This window comes from Cheilinus undulatus, linkage group 22 (genome assembly GCF_018320785.1).
Source record: "Cheilinus undulatus linkage group 22, ASM1832078v1, whole genome shotgun sequence".
NCBI classification, from domain to species: domain Eukaryota; kingdom Metazoa; phylum Chordata; class Actinopteri; order Labriformes; family Labridae; genus Cheilinus; species Cheilinus undulatus.
In genome coordinates this window covers 305318-327232 of record NC_054886.1, presented here as the reverse complement: position 1 = coordinate 327232, position 21915 = coordinate 305318, and the positions used below count along the sequence as shown (strand labels likewise).

The following is a 21915-nucleotide window of genomic DNA, read 5'->3' as shown; positions in this document are numbered from 1 at the left end:
TGCCAGTAGTGGAATCACACATAACCTCTAGTCTTATATGATGTGTCTTTAGCTACTGTGTACTCTGCTTTCCTTTTCATAGCTATGAATGAATGTTTTAACAGAAAATGGAGAATGGGCCATCTGTCACAAACCTTCCAGAAAGAACGTCAAAGAGGACCTGTATGAAGACATCACCTTCTACCTCATCATTCAGAGGAAGCCTCTCTTCTACATCATCAACATCATTGTTCCATGCATCCTCACCAGCGTGTTGGCTATTTTTGTCTTCTACCTGCCTCCAGGAGCAGGTCAGCTCACATGATACATTCTGACACCCTGACTACACATCACTGCCAAGACGTGATATAGGACAGGCTCTGATGACATGACACAGTATCTAATGTCACAGAGAACACAGGTCTAATACTGGAATACTCCATGAGGCAGGAGACCTTTGAAGGAATTTATTAGAGATTGAAGGGAAGTGACCTTGGCTGGAAATCAACTTCACTTGTAACAGGATTGATGCTAAACTATTTGAGCTAGCAGAATTTTTGAAGCACATGACTGTAAATTCTGTTAGAGTACACAAATTCTGTGAACATATGAAATTAAATTTGAAAATCAAAATCCTACATGGCTTTATAACTTTACTATATTGCCAAAAGTATTCACTCACCCATCCAAATAACTGAAATCAGGTGTTCCAATGACTTCCATGGCCACAGGTGTATAAAATCAAGCACCTAGACATGCAGACTGTTTCTACAAACATTTGTGAAAGAATGGCTCGCTCTCAGGAGCTCAGTGAATTCCAGCGTGGTACTGTGATAGGATGCCACCTGTGCAACAAGTCCAGTGGTGAAATTTCCTCACTCCTAAATATTCCACAGTCAACTGTCAGTGGTATTATAACAACATGGAAGTGACTGGGAATGACAGCAACTCAGCCATGAAGTGGTGGGCCACGTAAAATTACAGAGATGCTGAGGCACATAGTGCACAGAGGTGGCCAGCTTTCTGCACAGTCAGTTGCTACAGACCTCCAAACTTCATGTGGCCTTCAGATTAGATCAAGAACAGTGCGTAGAGAGCTTCATGGTATGGGTTTCCATGGCCGAGCAGCTGCATCTAAGCCATACATCACCAAGTGCAATGCAAAGCGTCGGATGCAGAGGTGTAAAGCACGCCGCCACTGGACTCTAGAGCAGTGGAGACGAGTTCTCTGGAGTGACGAATCGTGCTTCTCCATCTGGCAGTCTGATGGACGAGTCTGGGTTTGACGGTTGCCAGGAGAACAGTACTTGTCTGACTGCATTGTGCCGAGTGTAAAGTTTGGTGGAGGGGGGATTATGGTGTGGGCTTGTTTTTCAGGAGCTGGGCTTGGCCCCTTAGTTCCAGTGAAAGGAACTCTGAATGCTTCAGCATACCAAGAGATTTTGGACAATTCCATGCTCCCAACTTTGTGGGAACAGTTTGGGGATGGCCCCTTCCTGTTCCAACATGACTGTGCACCAGTGCACAAAGCAAGCTCCATAAAGACATGGATGAGAGAGTTTGGTGTGGATCAACTTGACTGGCCTGCAAAGAGTCCTGACCTCAACCTGATAGAACACCTTTGGGATGAATTAGAGCGGAGACTGAGAGCCAGGCCTTCTCGTCCAACATCAGTGTGTGACCTCACCAATGCACTTCTGGAAGAATGGTCAAAAATTCCCATAAACACACTCCTAAACCTTGTGGAAAGCCTTCCCAGAAGAGTTGAAGCTGTTATAGCTGCAAAGGGTGGACTGACATCATATTAAACCCTATGGATTAAGAATGGGATGTCACTTAAGTTCATATGTAAGTCAAGGCAGGTGAGCGTATACTTTTGGCAATATAAGGTATATACCTTTGTTTTAGACAAGAGCTGACAATCAAAATTGTTTCTATAGCACTTATAAAAAGTAGCAGTTAATACTCTTGACAACAGGACATTGAAATCTAAAACTAACGCTGTGAGCTCCATGGTATGTAAATCAACAGTAGGATTATGAGGAATGGCCTAAACAGCTTCAGTCAGACTGTTGGTATACTCTGAGTTTCATTTTCAATCCATTTAAGCTTCATGTGACTCCCAAGTTCAATCACGTTAATGCATTTTAACCATTTTTAGACACTCTTGCCAGTTTTAAAGACATGATGAAAGATATGATGCATTAAACTGAAGAAAACAGAGTGACTTTGCTGTTCCACTGCTTCCTTTATTCTCTAAACAGTCTCTGTTTTCTGCAGGAGAGAAGATGACCCTCTCCATTTCTGTCCTCATTGCTCTCACCGTCTTCATGCTCCTGCTGGCTGACAGGGTCCCTGAAACCTCCCTCGGCATCCCAATTATTGTCAACTATGTCATGTTCACGATGATCCTGGTCACATTCTCTGTCATCTTAAGTGTAGTCGTCCTCAATCTGCACCACCGAACACCCAGCACGCACATCATGCCAAACTGGGTTCGAAGGGTGAGGCAAAGCTAAACATATTCAGTCTGCATCTATCCGAGCTACCTTGATACCCTTGGTTACATATTTCTAACCTGAAATTCACAGGTTTTCATTCACTTCCTGCCTAAATACATTGGCATGATGCGACCAAACCCGGAGGAGCCTCTTTTAAAGGAGGATTCCAGAGAGGACACGCCCATCCCGAGCTACAACAGCAGGCAGCCTGGTGGAGAGTACTTCTTTCGAAAGATCAACCCTGATCTGGTCTTACCCTGGAGAGGCAGGTAAGAAGAATCCACTAGTGGAACGACCAGGGATGTCAGACTCAATCACAGCAGGGGCCACATTCTGAATTTAGGTCTAAGCTGAGGGCCTAACTGGGTCAAAATCCCCCATAAACTGTCAACATCATCTTCACTGGTAACCAATTATAGGAAGAACAAAAAAAAATTAACATTGATGATAAATGATTTTGAATAAAATAAATAAAATAAAATAAATAAAATTTAAAATCAGAAGTTTAAGAGCTCAAAATATGAGATAAAATTCAAAATTATTAGTTTTGAATGCAAGACATGAGATAAAATTCGATTAGTTTAATTTTTGAATCAAAAGGGTCAATGATTGGGAATAAAAGTTATATTCAAGAGTTTAAAAGGTTTAAGATGCAAGAAAGAAATTATAAATCAAGAGATTTGAAGGTGAACTATGAGTTTAAAATCCAAAATATAAGATAAAATTCAAAACAGTAAGTTAGATTTTTGAATCAAAAGGTCAATAATTGAGAATAAATGTTATATTTAAGAGTTTAAAAGGCCAAAATATAAGATAAAATTCAAAATCATAAAATTCTTAATGTGAGATGACATTTAAAATATTGAGTTATAACAGTTCAAAAGTGAGATAAAAATAAAATAGAAAAGGTTAATATTTTGGATTAAAATTCAAATTAATTGATTTAAAATGTAAAAATATGACTTTAAATGTTAAATTGTGAATCAAAATGGTCAAAATATGAGATTAAAGTCAAAATTATGATTTAAAAAGATTAAAATATGATATTAAAAAGTCAAAACCGTATTTTTAAGTCATAATTGTGATATACAAATTAGAAAATATTAAATGAAAACACAAATTTCTTTTCCCACATTCCTGACTTTTTATCAAATTATTTCAACTCTTTACTCTTTTTTAATTCTTATGACTTAACAAGGATATTTTAAATCATCAAGGTTAAGTTTACATTTTTATACTGGAGGAAATCTGCAGACCTCATACTGGTGGGCCAGTTATGATAAAAATATGGTATGATCCCGTGGGCCACGGACCAGATTTGGCCCCCATGCCTTGAGTTTGACCCCCCTGCTGTGTGCAATTGAAAATGTAGATTTCAAAGCCGTGGACACCGTCACTTTTTAATCATATTGTTTGAAGAAATTTTGCTGAGGCTTGATCAACTTCAGGTCAGAGTGTTTGGATATTAGAAGAATAAATTGCCAAAGTTTAATTTTAATATCCATCAGGTCTGTGAAATACCAGAGACTTGTAGTTTCAAACACATCAGTGGCCTAGTTCAGATGGGCTTCACCTTATCCTTACACCAGCAGAAAGCTATTTCTATCAACGTTAATAAAAACCAGCGCAGCCGTGAATCTTCTTTGTAGTGTGCCAGTGTGAATGTTGGTGCTGGCGCCAGAATAGCTTTTATAGTAAAGTACGCTGGGAGCCTGGCAGAGTTACAGCCGGAGCCAAAGCAGCTCAGAGACCCTGTGAAGACGCTTGCTGTATGTCTGCTTTCCTGCAGTCAGTCCTTATCAGCGTTTCTGATGATGTGTGCAGCACACCGTTCACATGAGACAACTGAAAGACACAAAAATCTAACCTCAAGTTCCACCAGTGGAAGTTTAAAGGGGAATTTTCTGACAGTTATTAATGCTCTGCACCCTTTAGTTACTTTATTGATCTAAATCCTCAGAAACACATTTACAGTGATAGATAACAATAAAACAATAAGAAAAATAAGCTTAGAATATAAAATCAATGAGGTAAGCAATTAAAACTTGGAATTGCCTTACCAATGTTAATGTAAACAATTTAAGGTTTTTTTCTGAGCATTTTCCAAGCTTTTGGGGCATGAAAATAAAAAGTAGATCTTCTTATCTCTGTGCAAATGTTTGGAACCTGGTATAATAGTTTCCCATGTTGTCTGTAAGTGCTTTATAAATAGATAAATATAAATGCTGATCTCTCCTTACTGACAGAGCAGACAGGCTGCGGTTTTAAGCCATATTTCTTCTCCCTTCACCCTTCTGTGAAAAGCATCTCCATAGTCAAGCACAGAGATTAAAACAGCTTCTATTACAGCCCCACATCCATAAAAGCTGGGGCACTGTGTAAAATGTAAAAAAACAAAATACAAGTCTGCAAATCCCATAAAATCATATTTTTTTTTCACAAAAGAACATGAAGATCATATCAGATGTTGAAAGTGAGATATTTTACCATTTCAGGGTAAATGTTAGCTAATTTTAAATTTAATAGCAGCAACACATCAAAAAAGTAGGGCATTTTGCAACTAATCAGGGTAAATTTGGAACAGGTCAGGTAAAGTAAAGTAACAATGAGCAGAAGTTCACCAATCTGCAAAAAAATGTCTAAAAATTGAGGAACAATTTCAGAAAATCTCTGAAAATACCACCAGATACACTGCACAATATCGTCAAAAGAGTCAGAGAATCTGGAGAAATTTCTGTGTGCAAGGGACAATACTTTAAGCTCATGATCTTGTGGCTCTAAGGCAGCAATGCATTAATCCCAGTCATGATTCTGTACTGGAAATCACTGCAGAGGCTCAGGAACACTTCCAGAAATCATTGTCTGTCAGGACAGTTCAGCGTCTTAGCTACATATTCAAGTTAAAGCCGTATCATATAAAGAAGAAGCCATATGTGAACAGGATCCAGAAATACGCCGTCTTCTCTGGGCTTAAGCTCATTTGAAATGGACTGAGGCAAATGGAAAACTGTTCTGTGGTCAGATGAATGGAAATTTGAAATTATTTTTGGGAACCACAGACGTGTCCTGAAACCTAAAGAGGAGAGGGATCATCGAGCTTATTATCAGTGCACAGTTCAAAAGCCTGCATCTCTGATAGTATGGGGTTGCATTAGTGTCTATGGTACTATCAATGCTGAAGAGCATAGAGAGGGTTTGGAGCAACATATGCTCCCATCCAGACAACATCTACTTCAAAGAAGGCCTTATATTTCCCAGCAATATCATGCTAAACCACATACCACATCCATCACAACAGCATGGCTTCACAAAAGAAGAACTGAACTGGTCTGCCTGCAGTCTAGACCTTTCAGAAGAAGAAAGCATTTTAGCATCATGAAAGGAAAATCTGGCAAAGCAGACCCAGGACTGTTTGGCAGCTAGAATCCTACATCAGACAAAAATGGGACAACATTACTCTCCCGAAACTCCAGCAACTGTCTCCTCACTTCCCTGTCATTTACAGACTGTTGTTAAAAGAAGGAGGATGCCACACAGTGGTAAACAACATGGCCCTGCATTTCTTAGATGTGTTGCTGCCATCAAATTCAAAATGAGTTAGTGTTTTACATGGTAGGGTAAAATGTCTCGGTTCCAAAATGTGCTGCTGTTTGCCAATTTTAGTCACTTTTCAATCATTTTGCCCCACCTTTTTGCTGCTTTTGGGCAATTTTAGACTATTTTTACTGACTTTCCCCCACCTTCTTGCCACTTTTTGCCAGGTGTAGTAATTTTTCCATTATTTTCCCCCACTATTTTACTGCTTTTTGCCAATTTTAGTCACTTTTCATTCATTTTCCCCCACCTTTTTGACGCTTTTTGGCAATTTTAGTCACTTTTCAATTTTTCCCCCACCTTTTTGCCAATTTTAGTCACTTTTCAATTTTTCCCCCACCTTTTTGCTGCTCTTTGCCAATTTTAGTCACCCTTAACTCATTTTCCCCTGTTTTTTGCTGTTTTTTTTTTTTACCGATTTTAGTCACTTTTCACTCATTTTCCCCCACCTTTTTTGCTGGGTTTTTTTTTTTTTTTTTTTTTTGCCAATTTTAGTCAAAAAACAGCAAAAAGGTCGCACCTGTCTCCTCCCTTCCCTGTCATTTACAGACTGTTGTTAGAAGATGGGGGATGCATCAAATTCAAAATGAGTTAGCATTTTACATGGTAGGGTAAAATGTCTCAGTTCCAAAATTTGGCGTGTTCTTTATTTCGTACTGTGAACAAAATATGGGTATATGAGATTTGCAAATTTTTTGTGTACATTTTATACATTTTTTGGAATTGTAGTTGTAATAAGTTTTTCTAAAAATAATCCTCAAGTAAAATAAAAGTAGTAGTAAACGGGTAAGTTCTCTGTGTATTTGAAGTTTCTGTGGCTTGCACTGTTTCTCTGTCTCCTCAGTTTTCCCCTAAAACTATAACACACTCTTTACTTACGGATCAATAAATCTCTACGCGTCAATGAGCAGACCCCAGATGACACGTCTTACTGTAAATCAATCAATAAGGGAGATTATCAACATTTTTATTCAAAGCTAAGACCAGGCTTCAAACTGTTCTGCCCCTCCAACCATGCTGGCTAATCTGCCAGTAGGCTCCAGCCTTGCCACCCAGCCCTGGCATCATAAACAGCTCCGTGGTTCCCTGAACGAGCCTGGTCCTGGGCAGCTCTCATCCCGTTCCAAAGGCATCAGATTCAGCCCCAGCTAAACCCAACACCCCCGTCCACAGTCGCCAGACACTAAGCCTCTGTTTAGGTTGGGAATTAGGGGGTAATCCCACAGAGAGGAGGTGGAGGGAGGGTACACAATAGATAGTGGGCAGATGAGTGGAAGGGAAGACCAGTGCTGAGTGATAGGGGCAGGGGAGGATTTCGAGGGTTTTGATGTGGAAGAGATGGTGGTCGCACTATCAGGCACCATCAAGTGTGTGTCATACATCTCTGTTTATCTCATGATTCTGTCACATGGTTAGTAAGGAGACGAGTGCTGTTGTTTGCGTCCCATTTATAAGAATTTCCTGCATGTTTGATGATCTGTTTGCATTCAAGCCTCCGATGATCAACTCTTAAGGCCACAGATAAGACTTAATGTTGCAGGCTTCTAGCAGTTCTATCAAACATGCACTGGTTTCTGGATTTAGGCTTTAGACATCATTAGCAGAATGTCCAGTATTGTCTAAATTTTACAGCATGGTTTTTGGAGTTGCATGTAATACTTAATAACAGACTTTGGGTTTTATTTGAATTGTGCTTTTACTTATTTTTGATGCATTGTAATGTTGGAGAAACCCCGTGCTACTTTCATTTTAGTTTTAGTTGTGTGTGGCAATGGAAGCAGGAAAAGCCTGAGAGTACTTTGACAGAAAAGGTGACACTTAAGTGCAGAGCAAAATATGTTGCATTCAATTTATATGGAAGCGATAAATACTGCAAATGACTCCTGCAGATCTCTTACTGTCTAGCCAGATGCAGGTTGGTAAGGGTCTTGAGGAGTCTTGTTTAGAGGCTAGCTGCACCCCTTGACAGCTTTTCTCCTTCATTTTGTCATAGACTTGCTTTGATAGAAATGGTGATATACTTTTAAGTAAATAAAACCTTGTGAGCCAAGCAACCAAGCACTGATGTGTTGTTCATGAACGAGCCAGTCCTAAAAGCTCGCTCTTTTATTCTAAGTACAGGAGATGGAATTTGAAAGCCAGTTTCTTTTTTGTTTAAAACCTATTTCTAAAGCCAAACTGGTACCGAATGAAGAGCTGTTTGGGAGTGAATAAAGTGGTTCTTATTACTGAGTTGATCCAAATGCTCCGATCACTAAAAAAGATGTTATTCCCATCTCAATGAGCAAGGCTGGCTGGACATCGGCTTTGGAAACACAAGCGAGATCAGGGTGTACTGTTTAAACCGTGACACTCTGACACTCTACCAAACCTGACTGCCCTATGGAAAGGGAGCGTGCATGAGCAATGACTGCCGCTGGGAGTTTTTAAAAAACTTTATATCTAAATGAGTTTTGGGACTCAGAAGTATCTCCTTTTTTAAACTGCTGGCAGAGAAATAAACAGCACAAAAATTTGCATTTTGATGATGCTTCTCTGTGCAAACATTTCTCCCTGCCCTTCAATAACTGAACATAAGACCAACTAAAACCTCCCCTGAGGACTGAAGTCAGTGGTGCAGTATAGTAGTAAGAGGATGCATTACAACAGCAGTGTCCAAGTTTTTGCACAGAGGGCCACATGGTGGGGCTACTTTCATATTCCTCGGTACGAGGGTTTTAACGTAAGTAAGACTTATCCAATGCAAGTTAAAAAAGGCAAAGTAGACAGTTTCAGGATTATGAGAAGCTCCCACTGGCTCTGCACCTATAAAGTTAGTGGTGCTGCTTTTTCCCGCAATAATCCATCAGGATGCTGTTTATCAAGATATTTTCTTTGTCAAAATGTTTGTTTACAGAATAACATAGTAGCCTTGTGCTGAAACTACAAAGTACAATACAGTTCAGCACAAGCTTCATGTTTTAATGTGGGCCATATTTCATTTTATGTCTAGAGTTTGCTATGGACCAATTAACAAATTGGCCAAGGGCCGCATTTGGCCCCTGGGCCATAGTTTGGATACCCCTGTGTTAGAACAATGGATCTTTATAGATGAGTTTATAATTTTTTTACTAACTAAGATGCACAGCACACTTTGCCCACAGTTTACTATCAGTGCATTGGCTGCTACAGTCTTTAATGGGACAGAGGGCTGAGAGTGGAAGCTTTTGTTTATTTCTGTTTACAAGTTCTCCTCTCTGCACGCTTGTTCCAGTGTGCATACTAATACAGGCAGGCATGCAGAAGCACACACATCCACACACTCTCATGTAGCAGAGAACAGGATTTATAATAAACCTTAACTATCACTGATGTGAGGGCCTCCTGCAATTAGGTCCACAGATGTTTCTATACAGTCATTTAATTGTAGGCCCTTGGGCCAGATCAGAGCCCTGAGGTCATTTTTAGTGGTCCTTTGAGTGGACTACTAATACTCAAAAAAGATGGCCCGCACATTTTTAAACAATGTACATTTAATATATTTGTGTGACAATTTGTCACATTAATTCTCTGATTTATTTGTCCCAGAATTCTCACCTCATGGTGCTGCAGTTTAACCCATTTTATACAAATCTTCTCATTCCTGCCTAAACAATGGCGCTCACTGCTCTCCTCCGCTGTCTCAGTGCACATGTCAGCACCTGTGTGCATGTTCTTACTTAGCATATAAGCCACTCAAAATTTCTTTTTCTACTCAAAACAAAAAGACTAAAAGCTGATGCAGAGAGTATGAAGTTCAACTATGAACAGATGGAGAAGTATGCATTTTTACTGTATCTGTGTGTGCAGGAGCTGGGCTCACTCTGTGCATACTAGTGTGTAAGAAATACAATTTCAGAAGGCATTTCAAAACAATTTGTTCTAACTTTAATACTGCATTTTTTCACTTAGCCTCAGTGTTTGCAGTGAGAAGATTTTGGGGCAGCCTTATGTTAAGAGCAAAGATGTTAGATTTAAATTAGCATCACTAGCAGCGGCATAGATTTGAAGTAAGAGAAGAAGCCATCTGCACATGCAGAGACCGTTAAATTGTGCTTGCCTCAGTTGAGGAGGAGAAAATCCCAAACACTTGAGATGAATTCTTAAAAATGACCATGCATATGTTACTGAAATATCTCCCTGGCCCTTCTTTGGGAACTTTTCTTAGGGACTGGCCCTCATTGAAATCTAACTGAGTCGCCCTGCTGTACACCATCCAGCACCTTTTGTGCACTCATTAGAGAATAAAGCCATGTAGCAAGAGAGAAAATAAGGAGATAAACATTTACAGCCTACCTTTATTTGATGTTAAGCTCACAGGCATTACTATGAATAGTCCCGGTCTGATCCTGTCACTGTGTCTGGACAATATAATCATTAAGGAATTTATGCGTTTGTGTGAAAATGTTTACCACATCTTTTTTATTATTTCTGATTCTGTTGGAAAGCTTACAAAATTTAGCTTAAAATCCCTCATGCTAAATGTATGCAGTGTTGGTGTGTTAATGTGGGTTCAGTGGCACAATGGAAGGAGAGATTGGTCATTGTGCTTTATGCACCCCAAAAATAGGGCCTAGTATGTTTCAATCTCCAATAGGTTATAAGCACTCAAAATGAGAATACAGTTCACTGTGGATCATTTAATGAAAATAACCACAGTATATCCCTGTATAACTATACAGTACCAGTGCCCTGCATGCTGTTGTGTAAGGTTGTTTTTGTGTTGTAGTGAAAAGGCCTCCATGTTTCTGCAGTAATGAATACAAGCAGTGGAATGTGAGTGGCATGCAGCATGTAGTGAACCACATAGCAGTGCTCTGAGCTGTGACCACACCAGCTCTCTCACACAGCGCCCCGACTACAGGACCTCTTCGCTTTTATTGTCCTGCTAGCCATGTGTTGTCACGCCGTCTCCCTGTGACTCTGATAACTTGTCCTGTTCCTTCGCTGACGCCTGACACTGGCTGCCGAAGTTTCTGCACTTTATTAAAAACATCAGACACAATGTACACCCTTCATACACTACATGCATGGTCTTTGGAGCTGAAGCGCCAGTCTGACAGGTGCTCTGTGGCGCCTTCGGACGGGAAGACGCACTGATGCAGAGCCAAAGAATCTCAGAGATGAAGACGCATTACGAGGTGCTTCTATGATAAGAAATGATCTTGTGTCCTGATGTATGAGTGGATCTACTCCTGTTTACCCTGTTAAAACAGGACAACAAAAACAGAACAGCAGCACTGAAACACGAGGTTCCATTAGGCTGAATTCAGGGGTTTTGACTCAGTGAGGGCCAGCCAAAAGAGCCAGCCCTTTGTTCTAACAAGTCTTTAATTGTTGTTACATGTGACAATAATGCACCAGAAACCCTGAGGTTGCTGTTGATAATCTGAAGAAGTGGCTGTTTGATTCCCAGCTCATCTAACCTACATGTCAGGGTGTCCTAATGCTTGGGTTCTCAACTATTGGATCAGGACCCAAAGTGAGTCGCAAAGTAGGTCACACATCTTATATACTAGATAAAAAATATACTGAAAAATCATGAAAATCAGATATTGCTGTTGAATTGGGGTTTAACAGAATCATGTTTAAAACATTCTAACGAAACTGGCCAAGATTAAAATGATGGTACCCTATTAAAGACTGAAAATAATGTGACCATAGGGACATGTTAAACTGAGGTGTGTCCTGTAATTCAGTGGTTCTCAACCCCCAAAATAAAGGTGCCAGAGACCGGGGACCCCCACTGTACCTGAAGGTGGCTGAACACAGCCATGAACATTCAAGAAGAGTCATGCGGAGACAGTGCTGCCCGTAAGGAGGGATAAAGGGAAAGGTTTCTGGGACCCAGCCAGATGGAAGTTAGCAAAACCATGGTCCATTGTGAAGTTAAGCTGTGAAAAACAGATTTTATATTTGACCAAAATAATAACCACTCTTATCAAAAAAACAAATATCTCTTTATATCCATTTGTGTAGTAAATAGCCTTCTTAAAATGAAAATAACTTTTGTTAAAAACATTTAAAATGGGTGAAAAATTGCTTAAATTAGTTAATAATGGCAAAAATGGTGGAAAAAGTGTTGAAATTGGATTTCTAAAGAACATAAATGGGTTAAAAAGTGGCAAAAATTTGAAGAAAAGTGGCAAAAAAACCCACAAATGGATTAAATTGGAAAAAACGGGCACAAAAAGTGGTAAAAGGGGATTAAAAAGTGGCTGAAATGCCTTTAAAATGCAAAGAAACTGGGGGAAATAAGGTGGACTGGGATGAAAAAAAATCATATGAACTGGCAAAAATGGGTTAACTGTGGTTAAAATGGGCAAAAAGGGGTGTAAAAAGTGGTCAGTAGTGGCAATAATGTGGCAACAATAGAGAGAAAGTGTCGAGATTTGGTTTAGAAGTGACAAAAACAGGCAGAAAAAATGTGATGGAAAGGATATAAAAATGACACAAATGGGTTTTAAGTGGCAAAAATGTGCAAAAATCCGTGTTAAAAAGTAATGAAAAAGGGATCAGATTTGGTAAAATTGGTGTAAAGTGGCAACAGTGTCATTTAAAAAAAAATTCTTTGTTTTACTTAAGTATCTGGTGACCCCCTCTCAGAGTCTTACGACCCCCTTGGGGTCGGGACCCCAAGGTTGAGAACCACTGCTGTAATTAGCATCACAGGCGTCTTCAAACTCGTCATCATTCAGTCTGCCTATTTAAAGTCTGAAAAGAAGTCCCTTTACTGTTTGGTATCATGGTGTGGACCACACTGAACATGGAGCACAGAAAGCTAAGGAGACAGTTGTCCCAGGAGATTAGACACAATGATAGACACGCATGTTAAAGCTACAGGCTATAAGACCATCTCTCAGCAGCTTGATGCTCCTTGGGACTACAGTTGGCCATAATATTCAGAAGCTTAAGGCCCACAGGACTGTAGCCAACCCTCCTGGAGACAGATAGTAGGAATGGAAACCAAAGAGAATAGAGGTGAACTCCAAGGTCAAGGTACATCAGTGTTAGAACACACCATCCGTCTCATTTGACCCAAAGTGGCCTCAATAGAAGACAACTGAGGAAGACTCCACTGTTGAAGGAAAATCATAAAAAAGAGAGACTGGAACAGTGTTAATTTCGTCAATAGACTTTTTTCCATTAGAAAAACTCAACTAAGACTGACAAAAATAGATCTTTGACTAAAACTGCATAAAAGTAAGTTTAGTTTTCGTCAAGATGACTAAAACTATACTAAAATGTAATGTAGTTTTTGTCTTACATTCAAAATCTGTGATATTTCTCCACAGCGGGTAAATCTGTCAAAATACAATGCAGCTGTATCTCTTCTGCCTCCCAGCTGTAGAAACCAGGGACCCCAGGTTTGGCAGGGTGCAGAGAACACACTACCATGATTTGGTACCAGATTTAGGCAAGAAAATAAACGCTTTCACTAAAAGTAAAGACTAAAATGTGAGGACTAGACTAAACTAGACTAAAATGTTTTTGAGATTTTGTCGACTAAAACTAAAAGGGTAGAAATGACTAAAATGTGACTAAAACTAAAAGAGATTTCATCTTAAGACTAAGACTAAAATTAAAATATCTGCCAAAATTAATACTGGAGTGGAATTTGCCAAAATGCATATTGACAAGCCTCTAAGTATTCTGGGAGAATGTTCTTTGGAGAGATGAGACAAAACTGGAGCTTTTTGGACAGTCACATCAGCTTTATGTTCACAATAATGAAGCATCAAAAGAAGAGAAAACTGTAGCTTCTGTAAAACATGGAGGAGGCTCAGTTATGTTAGGGCTGCTTTGCTGCATCTGGCACAGGGGGTCTTGGATCTCAAGACGATCAAGGCATTCTGGAGACAAAAGTGCTGCCTAGTGTCAGAAAGCTTGGTCTCAGTTGTAGGTCAGGATAATGGTGTAAAGCACAGAAATAAAAACAGCCAAGAATGGCTAAGAACAAAACACTGGACTGTTCTGAAGTGACCCTCTATGACAGGGGTGTCAAACTCAAGGCCCGGGGCGAAATCCGGTCCGTGGGTACAGTTATATCCGGCCAGCAAGATCATATCACATTTTAACTATAACTGGCCCACCAGTATAAGGTCTGCAGATTTCTTCCAGCAGAAAATGTTAGAAAATGTAAAAATGTAAACTAAACCTTGATGATTAAAAATATCCTTAAGTCATCAAATTTAGAGTCAACAGTAAAAACAATCGAATAAAATAAATTGTGTATTCATTTCCAATTATTAATTTTGCATCTTACAATTACAACTAAAACTTAGGATTTCACATTTTATTTCATATTTGACCTTTTAATGAATAATTTTGGCCTTTTAAACACACAACTTTTTAATTTCATTTCATATTTTACATTTTAAATTCACATATATTCATTTTACCTCATATTTTGGCCTTTAAAGCTCATGATTTTGAATTTTACCTCATATTTTGAGCTTTAAAACTCATGATTTTGAATTTTACCTCACATTTTGGCCTTTAAAACTAATGTTTTTTTATTTCATCTCATATTTTAAGCTTTAAAATGCATGATTTTGAATTTTATCTCATATTTTGAGCTTTAAAACTCATGATTTTGAATTTTACCTCATATTTTGTCCTTCTAAACTCACAAGTTTTTATTTCATATTCTCATATTTCACCTTTAAAATTCACAGCTGTGAATTTTGTCTTATATTTTGATCTTTTACATTCATGATTTTGACTTTAAATCTCATATTTCTGCCTTATATATTTTTTTTTCTATTCTATTTGTCTTTTTATTTTGTGTTTTGACCTTTTGAACTAATAAGTTTGCCTTTTTACTTCAGATTTTGAGCCTTTAAAACTTATCATTTTGACTTTTTTATATTGACAGTTTATGGTTAAATGTAGACCCTGTTCAGTCCTCAGGTTAGACCTAAATCCAGATTCTGGTCCCCGCTGGGATTGAGTTTGACACCCCTGATCTATGAGCTCTTATCTAAAACCTTGTGAACATCTGTAGAAGGAGCTGAAACATGCAGTCTGAAGAAGGTAGCCTTCAAACCTGAGACAGCTGGAGCAGTTTGGAGTGGGCCAAAATACCTGGGACAGGTGCTGAAGTCTCATTGAGAGTTACAGATTGCCTCGGGATTGTGCAACAAAAAAAATAAGTTAAGGGTACCATCATTTTAGTCCTGGCCAGTTTCAATAGTTTGCTTTTTAAATGATTCTGTTCAAAGGCAATGTCTGATTTTCATTTGTTAATTTTCAGCACATTTTTATTGACTTCTTTTGTCAGTTTTAAGTTATTTCAGTCACAATAGTGGACGTTTGTTTCATTAATAGAAGGGTACCAATGATTTTGTCCACGTGTGTATATTTGTTTTTGTTGTTTTTTTTTTTTTTTAGTGTGCAAATTAAATTTCATAATTCTTTGAGTGAACTGTAGAGTTATCCACAAAGGCATGAAGGCACTCCAAGAACGCTGTTAATAAGACTCCGCTCGTATGTTTTGCTTCGTGGAACAGCTGTCTGAGAGGAAGAATGAAGGGGTCAGAGGTCACGGCATCGCATAAATGTTGACCCAGCAGTGTGTCAATGTCACCCCTGTGTGTGTCAGCAGTGTGTTGCTCTTGTCACTCAGTGCTCAGAGGAGCCGGGGCCTCGACATGAAGTTGTGCTTGTCACCGGTTAGAGGATAAACACAAGGACGAACTGTTTGTTATGACGCGACAACACTGACATCTTCCTCACTAATGAATGTCCTCGAGCAGACAGCTAATGTCAGCGCTGGTTTGTTTCAGCAGAGGTGAATCACGCTGTGCTAGTGACTCATGACATACGCAACATAAATCTGAGCTCGGGGAGAATTTATGATGGGTGCTGCTGCATTTTTTAAACCTTTTCCACAAGTAAAGGTCAGCAAGATGCTCTTAACAAGATAAATATCGCTCAAGTTGTTTACCAAAACAGAGCTTCATCATCATCTGTTTGCTTTACCTAACTTTAGTTAGGATTTGAATGACTGAAGTATTATCTCTATCATAAGAAATTGTGTGGTCGCTTCAGACTGAATTTTAGTCACAGAAGGTGTTCTGCATTTTTTTTGAAGTGTTCATGTTAGCTTGAGCTGCATGCAGAGAAAAGTGGCAACGTCCTGCGTTGAACAGTAAATCTAACGTTGAAGTGCAAAAGTTGACTGACAGGATAGCTGTTTGCCAGCAGGCTAAAGGCCAGCCTCAAGTTTTTTCTCATTTATTTTAATTCTACCTCAGTGTACCAACACTTGGTGTAAGGGTTAATGCCCTTTTAGCTGTCCAATCATCAGGGATTAATGGACGACATGGAGGCCTAAACCGTCAAGCATGCCTCCGGGAAGTCCATTAATCTCTGATAACTGGACACCTCAAAGGGCATTAACCACCGTGGTCACTTGCCAACAAAAATAACTAATAAAACCACTTATTCATCATTTCATAAGTTTTTGGATCAAAATAAAAAGTTTTACTAACAATTCATTTTCCCTAGCAGTCAGTGGGCTTGACTAACAACTGGAAAAGTCATTCCAATCCCATAACTTTCTTAGGGGACATAAACATTATTCAGTGCTCCAGTAAATAAGATGGGCCGTAGATACTACAGGTGAAACGGAGATGTCCACGCCCTGCAGGTGCTGATTCTCTGTTAGATACACGTCATTACTTATCAGATATTATCAGGCCAGTTAATCAGAAACACTTCAGTTGTTTCTACAAAGAAATGCTGGCTTTTTTTTTTTTTTTTTTTTTTTTGGTTTATAGACGTTAGAACTGGAGGGAAGTGAGGGTTTTTTTGTGACTCCTCTCAGTGTTAAGGTGAGCGTGGAAACAAGTCGGATACAGGAGATAAGACCGTCCTGCATTACTGGTGTTAAACCTGGAGTCTGTTTTCCACTTTAAACCCCTTTTTGCCACATTTCAATCATATTTCACCCCCTCTCCTGCCCATGTGAAGCAATTTTTCCATATTTTAAACCCTTTCCACCACTTTTTCTGCCCCCTTTTGTCATGTTCAACTCATTTTGCCATTTTAAATACATTTTGTGTCATTTAACCCATTGTTTTTTACCACTCTTTTGCCTTTTTGCCACTTTTAACCAACTCTTCACTTTCAACCCATTTTATTTTTGGACTAAGAAAAGGAGTTTACATTTTGAAGAAGGTGTTATGCTACAATCTTTATTCAAAAACAAATTGTTACTTGGTTTTTATTTGTGTTGAAACAAACATATGGTTATCCCAGCTTAACTCTACAATGCACCATGGGCCCCTAGTTTGGCTGGACCCCAGAAAGCTCTCCCTTTTATCCCCCCCTTATGGGCCGCCTTGCTATAATCTCTTCACTTCACCTTCTTCATGATACTAGTCAACAGTCTTGTAGTACAACTACACTCAAGCCAGCGCCTCTTTCTCCTTCAATGATGCTAATTGGTCCAGTCAGTCTCTAGCTGGGAACAAGTGTTTCAGCTCCAAGCTCGGCATGAGGACCCGCCAGCTGGCAGATCCTTTTCAATCCATCATCCTGCGAGGTCAACACAGACTAACTCTAGAGAAAATCACTGATAATATCTCAAGCTTTATAGATCATAGCCTATATGAATGTAGTGTGGGATAATGTCACTGTAATAACAGAGTGAGTCAAACTCCATCTGGGTTTGTTGTTCTTAGCTCTGGGTTAACACAGATTGAAAGGTGCAACCTTCAGCTTGTGTTCCTTTCAGAGGCTTAAACTGGTTTCAGACTCTTCCCTCTACAACCAAAAAAAAAACATAAAGAGTGGACTGAGAGAGGTATCCTCCATAAACAGGCAGTGGTTATAAAGTGTTCAAGTATCCTTGATGTCTGCGCTCCTGTTCTTGGTAGTCCTTTGCTGAAGTTTTCATTCAAATGACCAAATATGCTCATCAGGCTACACAAAGAAGCATTCATGGGTGTTCTTTCTTTACTGTTTTTTTCTTACATCCAATGTGGTTTAAAGTTACCAGTAATCTCCGCGGTAACGGGGCTAAGTACTGCTAGTGCTGTGCACATGGTGATAAACGCTGGGTTTTATTATTACAAGCCACAACAGAGAAAAAAGTCTAGACCTGCCCCCCTTTGTAAAGTGTCTTGAGAAAACTTGGATTATGAACTGTTGCAAATCATTGATTGATTGATCGAATGATTGATTGACAGGGTCCAGTTTTTTACAGTAATACTGATGTATCCTTGCATCAGCCATAGCTCATTCAGTGCTTCTGGTGCAAATCAGACATTGCTAGGAAGAGTGTTTTTTTTCTGTATAAATTTACTTTATCAGATGATTTTCAGGCATTTATTGTTGAAATTTCAGAATGCACATACACAGATTAAGGACTTTGTCAATAGGAGTGTTAATTTTGCACAAGCATCCAGTGAGTAGCAGGCCCGCTTTGCCATCTAGATAGGGGAGGGAACAGACTGGAGTCACATGCAAAATGTCTCTGCAAGCTGACTTTACAGGTCCATTATCTGTAACATTGGTGTGTTAAATACATTTGAAACTGTACTTAAATCCAGTTTAATTTCTATAATGCTGAAGGCCGAGGATTAAAAAACTGGGGGAAAAAACATATTTTCTTGTTTAAAATAAACTCCTCATCTTTCTTCTTCCTGTGTTATTTTTTAATATAAAAGGATTTGCAGGCATCTTTCTAAACTTTCTCTTTTCAAAATGTGCACTACACTAGGGAAAACTATTTTCATGTCTAAAATCTTCTCTTTCTTGTGTTGATTTTTTTTTCGTCTTGTATTATGAAAATATTTTTGCAAAAATTACTTGCAGGTTTCTAACACTGGCATTCATGCTTGCTAAACTTTCATCATTCAGAATGTACACTACACAAAAAGCAAACTTGTTTTCTTGTTGAAAAATTCTTCCTTGTCTTCCTTTTGTTGTCTCATTTTTCAACAAAAATATTTGCCAGCATCTACTACTGACATCACAAGCTAGCTTAACTTTCCATGTACAAAATGTGCACTACACAGACTACTGCATGAAACTTGTCTACAGGAGTATTTATTTAGCTGTAGCATCTGGTTTGTACTGGGCAGATTTTGCCATCCAGACAGTGTCGAGGTCTTTACAAGCTGAAGTCCATTCTCCATAACACTAGTTTGTTAAATATTTTTGAAACTGGACTTAGTGCTTTAGTAGCCAAGGGTTACCAGACGATAAAAACAAACTTATTCTCTTGTTTAATCCACCTCTGCTCCTCTGTATTTTAGATGTGAGAGCACAGTTCACCTCCAGCGGCTCCCGGACACTGACAGCTTCTGTCTGATCCTCCCTCCCAACCTGAAGTCGGCCATCGCCGCCGTGACATACATGGCCGAGCAGCTGAAGAAGCAAGACACGGACGACACGGTTAGAAATGTGCACGGCATGACACGCTGTCAGACAGCTTGTTCTTCAGTCAGTCAGTTTGAGCACAGCGTGTTCCCAACATGCCCCACGATGTTCATGTGTCATTGCTTACATACAGTACAGCGCTGACTCAGGCCTCTCACAATGTGCTTTTGTGTTCCTTTCCTCCAGATGACAGGAGACTGGCAGTTCATCGCCCTGGTAGTGGACCGCCTCTTCCTCTGGTTGTTTGTCATCATCACCACCCTGGGCACCCTGGCCATGTTCCTGGATGCTAGTTTGAACTACATACCTGAAAACCCCTTCCCATAGGAGACAAAACTCACACAAACAAAGTGCAGCTTTTTTTCCTGCTGGTGATTTCTGAGATCACCTGATCCAACTTTCCATACACAGCCTAATTTTCCTCTTCTTGTTGTCGGGTTTGAAGGTTTTCTGAGACACAAACGACATGATAACAACGTCATTATGTAGATTTATAGAAGATAAATGTATATGTGCAAACATTTTTGTCTGAATCCTGTTTTTAACATCTCTTGACATTTGTTATTTGAGTGTAAAACTTTGAAATACAAGCTCTTTGAAAGTGGCCATGTTTGTTTTCTTGAAAGATTAACTTTTTTTATTGGACAAAGTTTTCTAGAAGAAGAGGAAACCCAGCTGTTTGGGTGCTTTTAGTCGAGACCGGTCTAAGACTGTAATTTTGGACATTGAACACCAGAGGGCAGTCATGTAATGTTAAGATAGAGGAGGACAAAACACTGCTGTAGAAAACAGGCAAAGGTAAATACTGCTGGGAGTTTGTGTGAAAATAAGGGATTTTAGCTCACTGGACATGACTCCTCTTGTTTTATATGTAGAGTTTTTAACCGAGTTTCTAAAGTTGTTTTATTTTAGAAGTTTCTCCTCAAAAACGATGCATTCAATAAGGCAATGCGATTTTATGGATCTGACCAGTATTAAAAGATATTTTATTTACAGAAACAGCCCAATAAAGTACTCATGTTTTTATAGACTTGTCTCAAACCTAACCTAACATCCTCAGAAACATAATTCAGACCTTTACATGTGAAACTAGTATAATTTAAAAATCAATGATTTTTCTGTTTTGACAATATTTAACACACACATTAATGATGCTTGTTAATTTTAGTTGTGTATTCGTCTCTTACTTTCATGCATGAAATAATTAATGAACTGCCCTTACAGGTGCTTGCTGAGACCCTCTCTGACTTTAAACAACCTTTAACCTCCGTATGATGTTATTAACAAACTTACAAGCTTGAGACTCAACCAGACAAAGACAGAGAAATTAAAAAAATATATATAAAAAAGACAAAAACTACAACCGTGGAGGTATGAATTGTTCAAGCCACAAATGAGACACAAGATGATAAAAACAGCCACAAAGAGATATTGAACAATATCATTTCCAAACCAACACAAAAGAGGCGTAAAATAATTGGGGGCATATTTACCACAAAATGTCTAACATTGAAATTGTCTAAGTGAAATAAGGTATCAACACAGGTGGAAAAATCATTGTTTCAGACAAATACAAGTCAAAACTCAAGACCAGAGTACAAAAAAAAACATAAAATAAACACAAAAAGAGAAGAAACAAGAGACAGAAACATTGAAAATCAAAGAGACATTTCTAAGACAGAAAGTAATGAGATAAAACAACCTCTAAGCAAAATAATAAAACAAAATACAACTAAAAAAAAAACCCCAAAAACAAAAAGCCATAAACCAAGTGAAGCCAAAGATAAAACGATCACAAAGACGCTTTAAATGACCAAGACACACAAATGAACAGAAATACAGATTAACAACTACAGAGAGACTTTAAACACAAACAAGAAATAAAACAACCTCTAGGTAAAATTACACAACGCACACAGAATCTCAAAGACACAAAAGCCAACAGCAAACACAATGCAACCAAAAAGTGACAGCAAATAAACACACTAAAAAAACCTACAAAGAGACTATAAACACCAAACTGTGTCAGAAGGAAGTGCTGTAATTTGCCAGTACAACATATTTCCAGTGTTAGGGTTTTCTTTATTAAACTTTATTCATGAACAAAGTCTAGCAGTTACATCAATGAAAAATACCAGAATGCAAACATTACAGACTGAGAAATATTTCATAAATGAAACAGAATAAGGTAAGAGGTCGAGTCTGGGATTAAACTGTGTACAGATCCAGTTTAAAAGTAGTCACCTTAATGATGGCTCATTTTAGCTTGGTTTGGTTTAGATAAAGCTAACATAGCTACGCTATCTATGTTATTAACATATTACATGAGCCAATGTAGCTAAGTTAGCTTTAGAATGAAAGCCAAAAAGCAGCTTTGTGTGCTTAGCTTTAGCTATATTAGCTATGTCTGCTATGTAGCTATGTTAGCTGC

The 21915-nt window shown here is 38.7% G+C and overlaps 1 protein-coding gene across 1 annotated transcript in view; it reads left to right on the top strand.

The window, feature by feature from the left end:
• The window catches only part of chrnb1l (cholinergic receptor, nicotinic, beta 1 (muscle) like), a 30051-nt gene extending 10163 nt beyond the window's left edge, over window positions 1-19888 (top strand). The window contains exons 7-11 of the mRNA XM_041779759.1: window positions 105-290; window positions 2260-2483; window positions 2571-2749; window positions 19361-19499; window positions 19671-19888. Of these exons, the coding sequence (XP_041635693.1) occupies window positions 105-290; window positions 2260-2483; window positions 2571-2749; window positions 19361-19499; window positions 19671-19811 (869 nt within the window). The 3' untranslated portion in view covers window positions 19812-19888. The remainder of the gene's footprint in view (window positions 1-104; window positions 291-2259; window positions 2484-2570; window positions 2750-19360; window positions 19500-19670) is intronic.
• Window positions 19889-21915: the final 2027 nt, after the last annotated feature.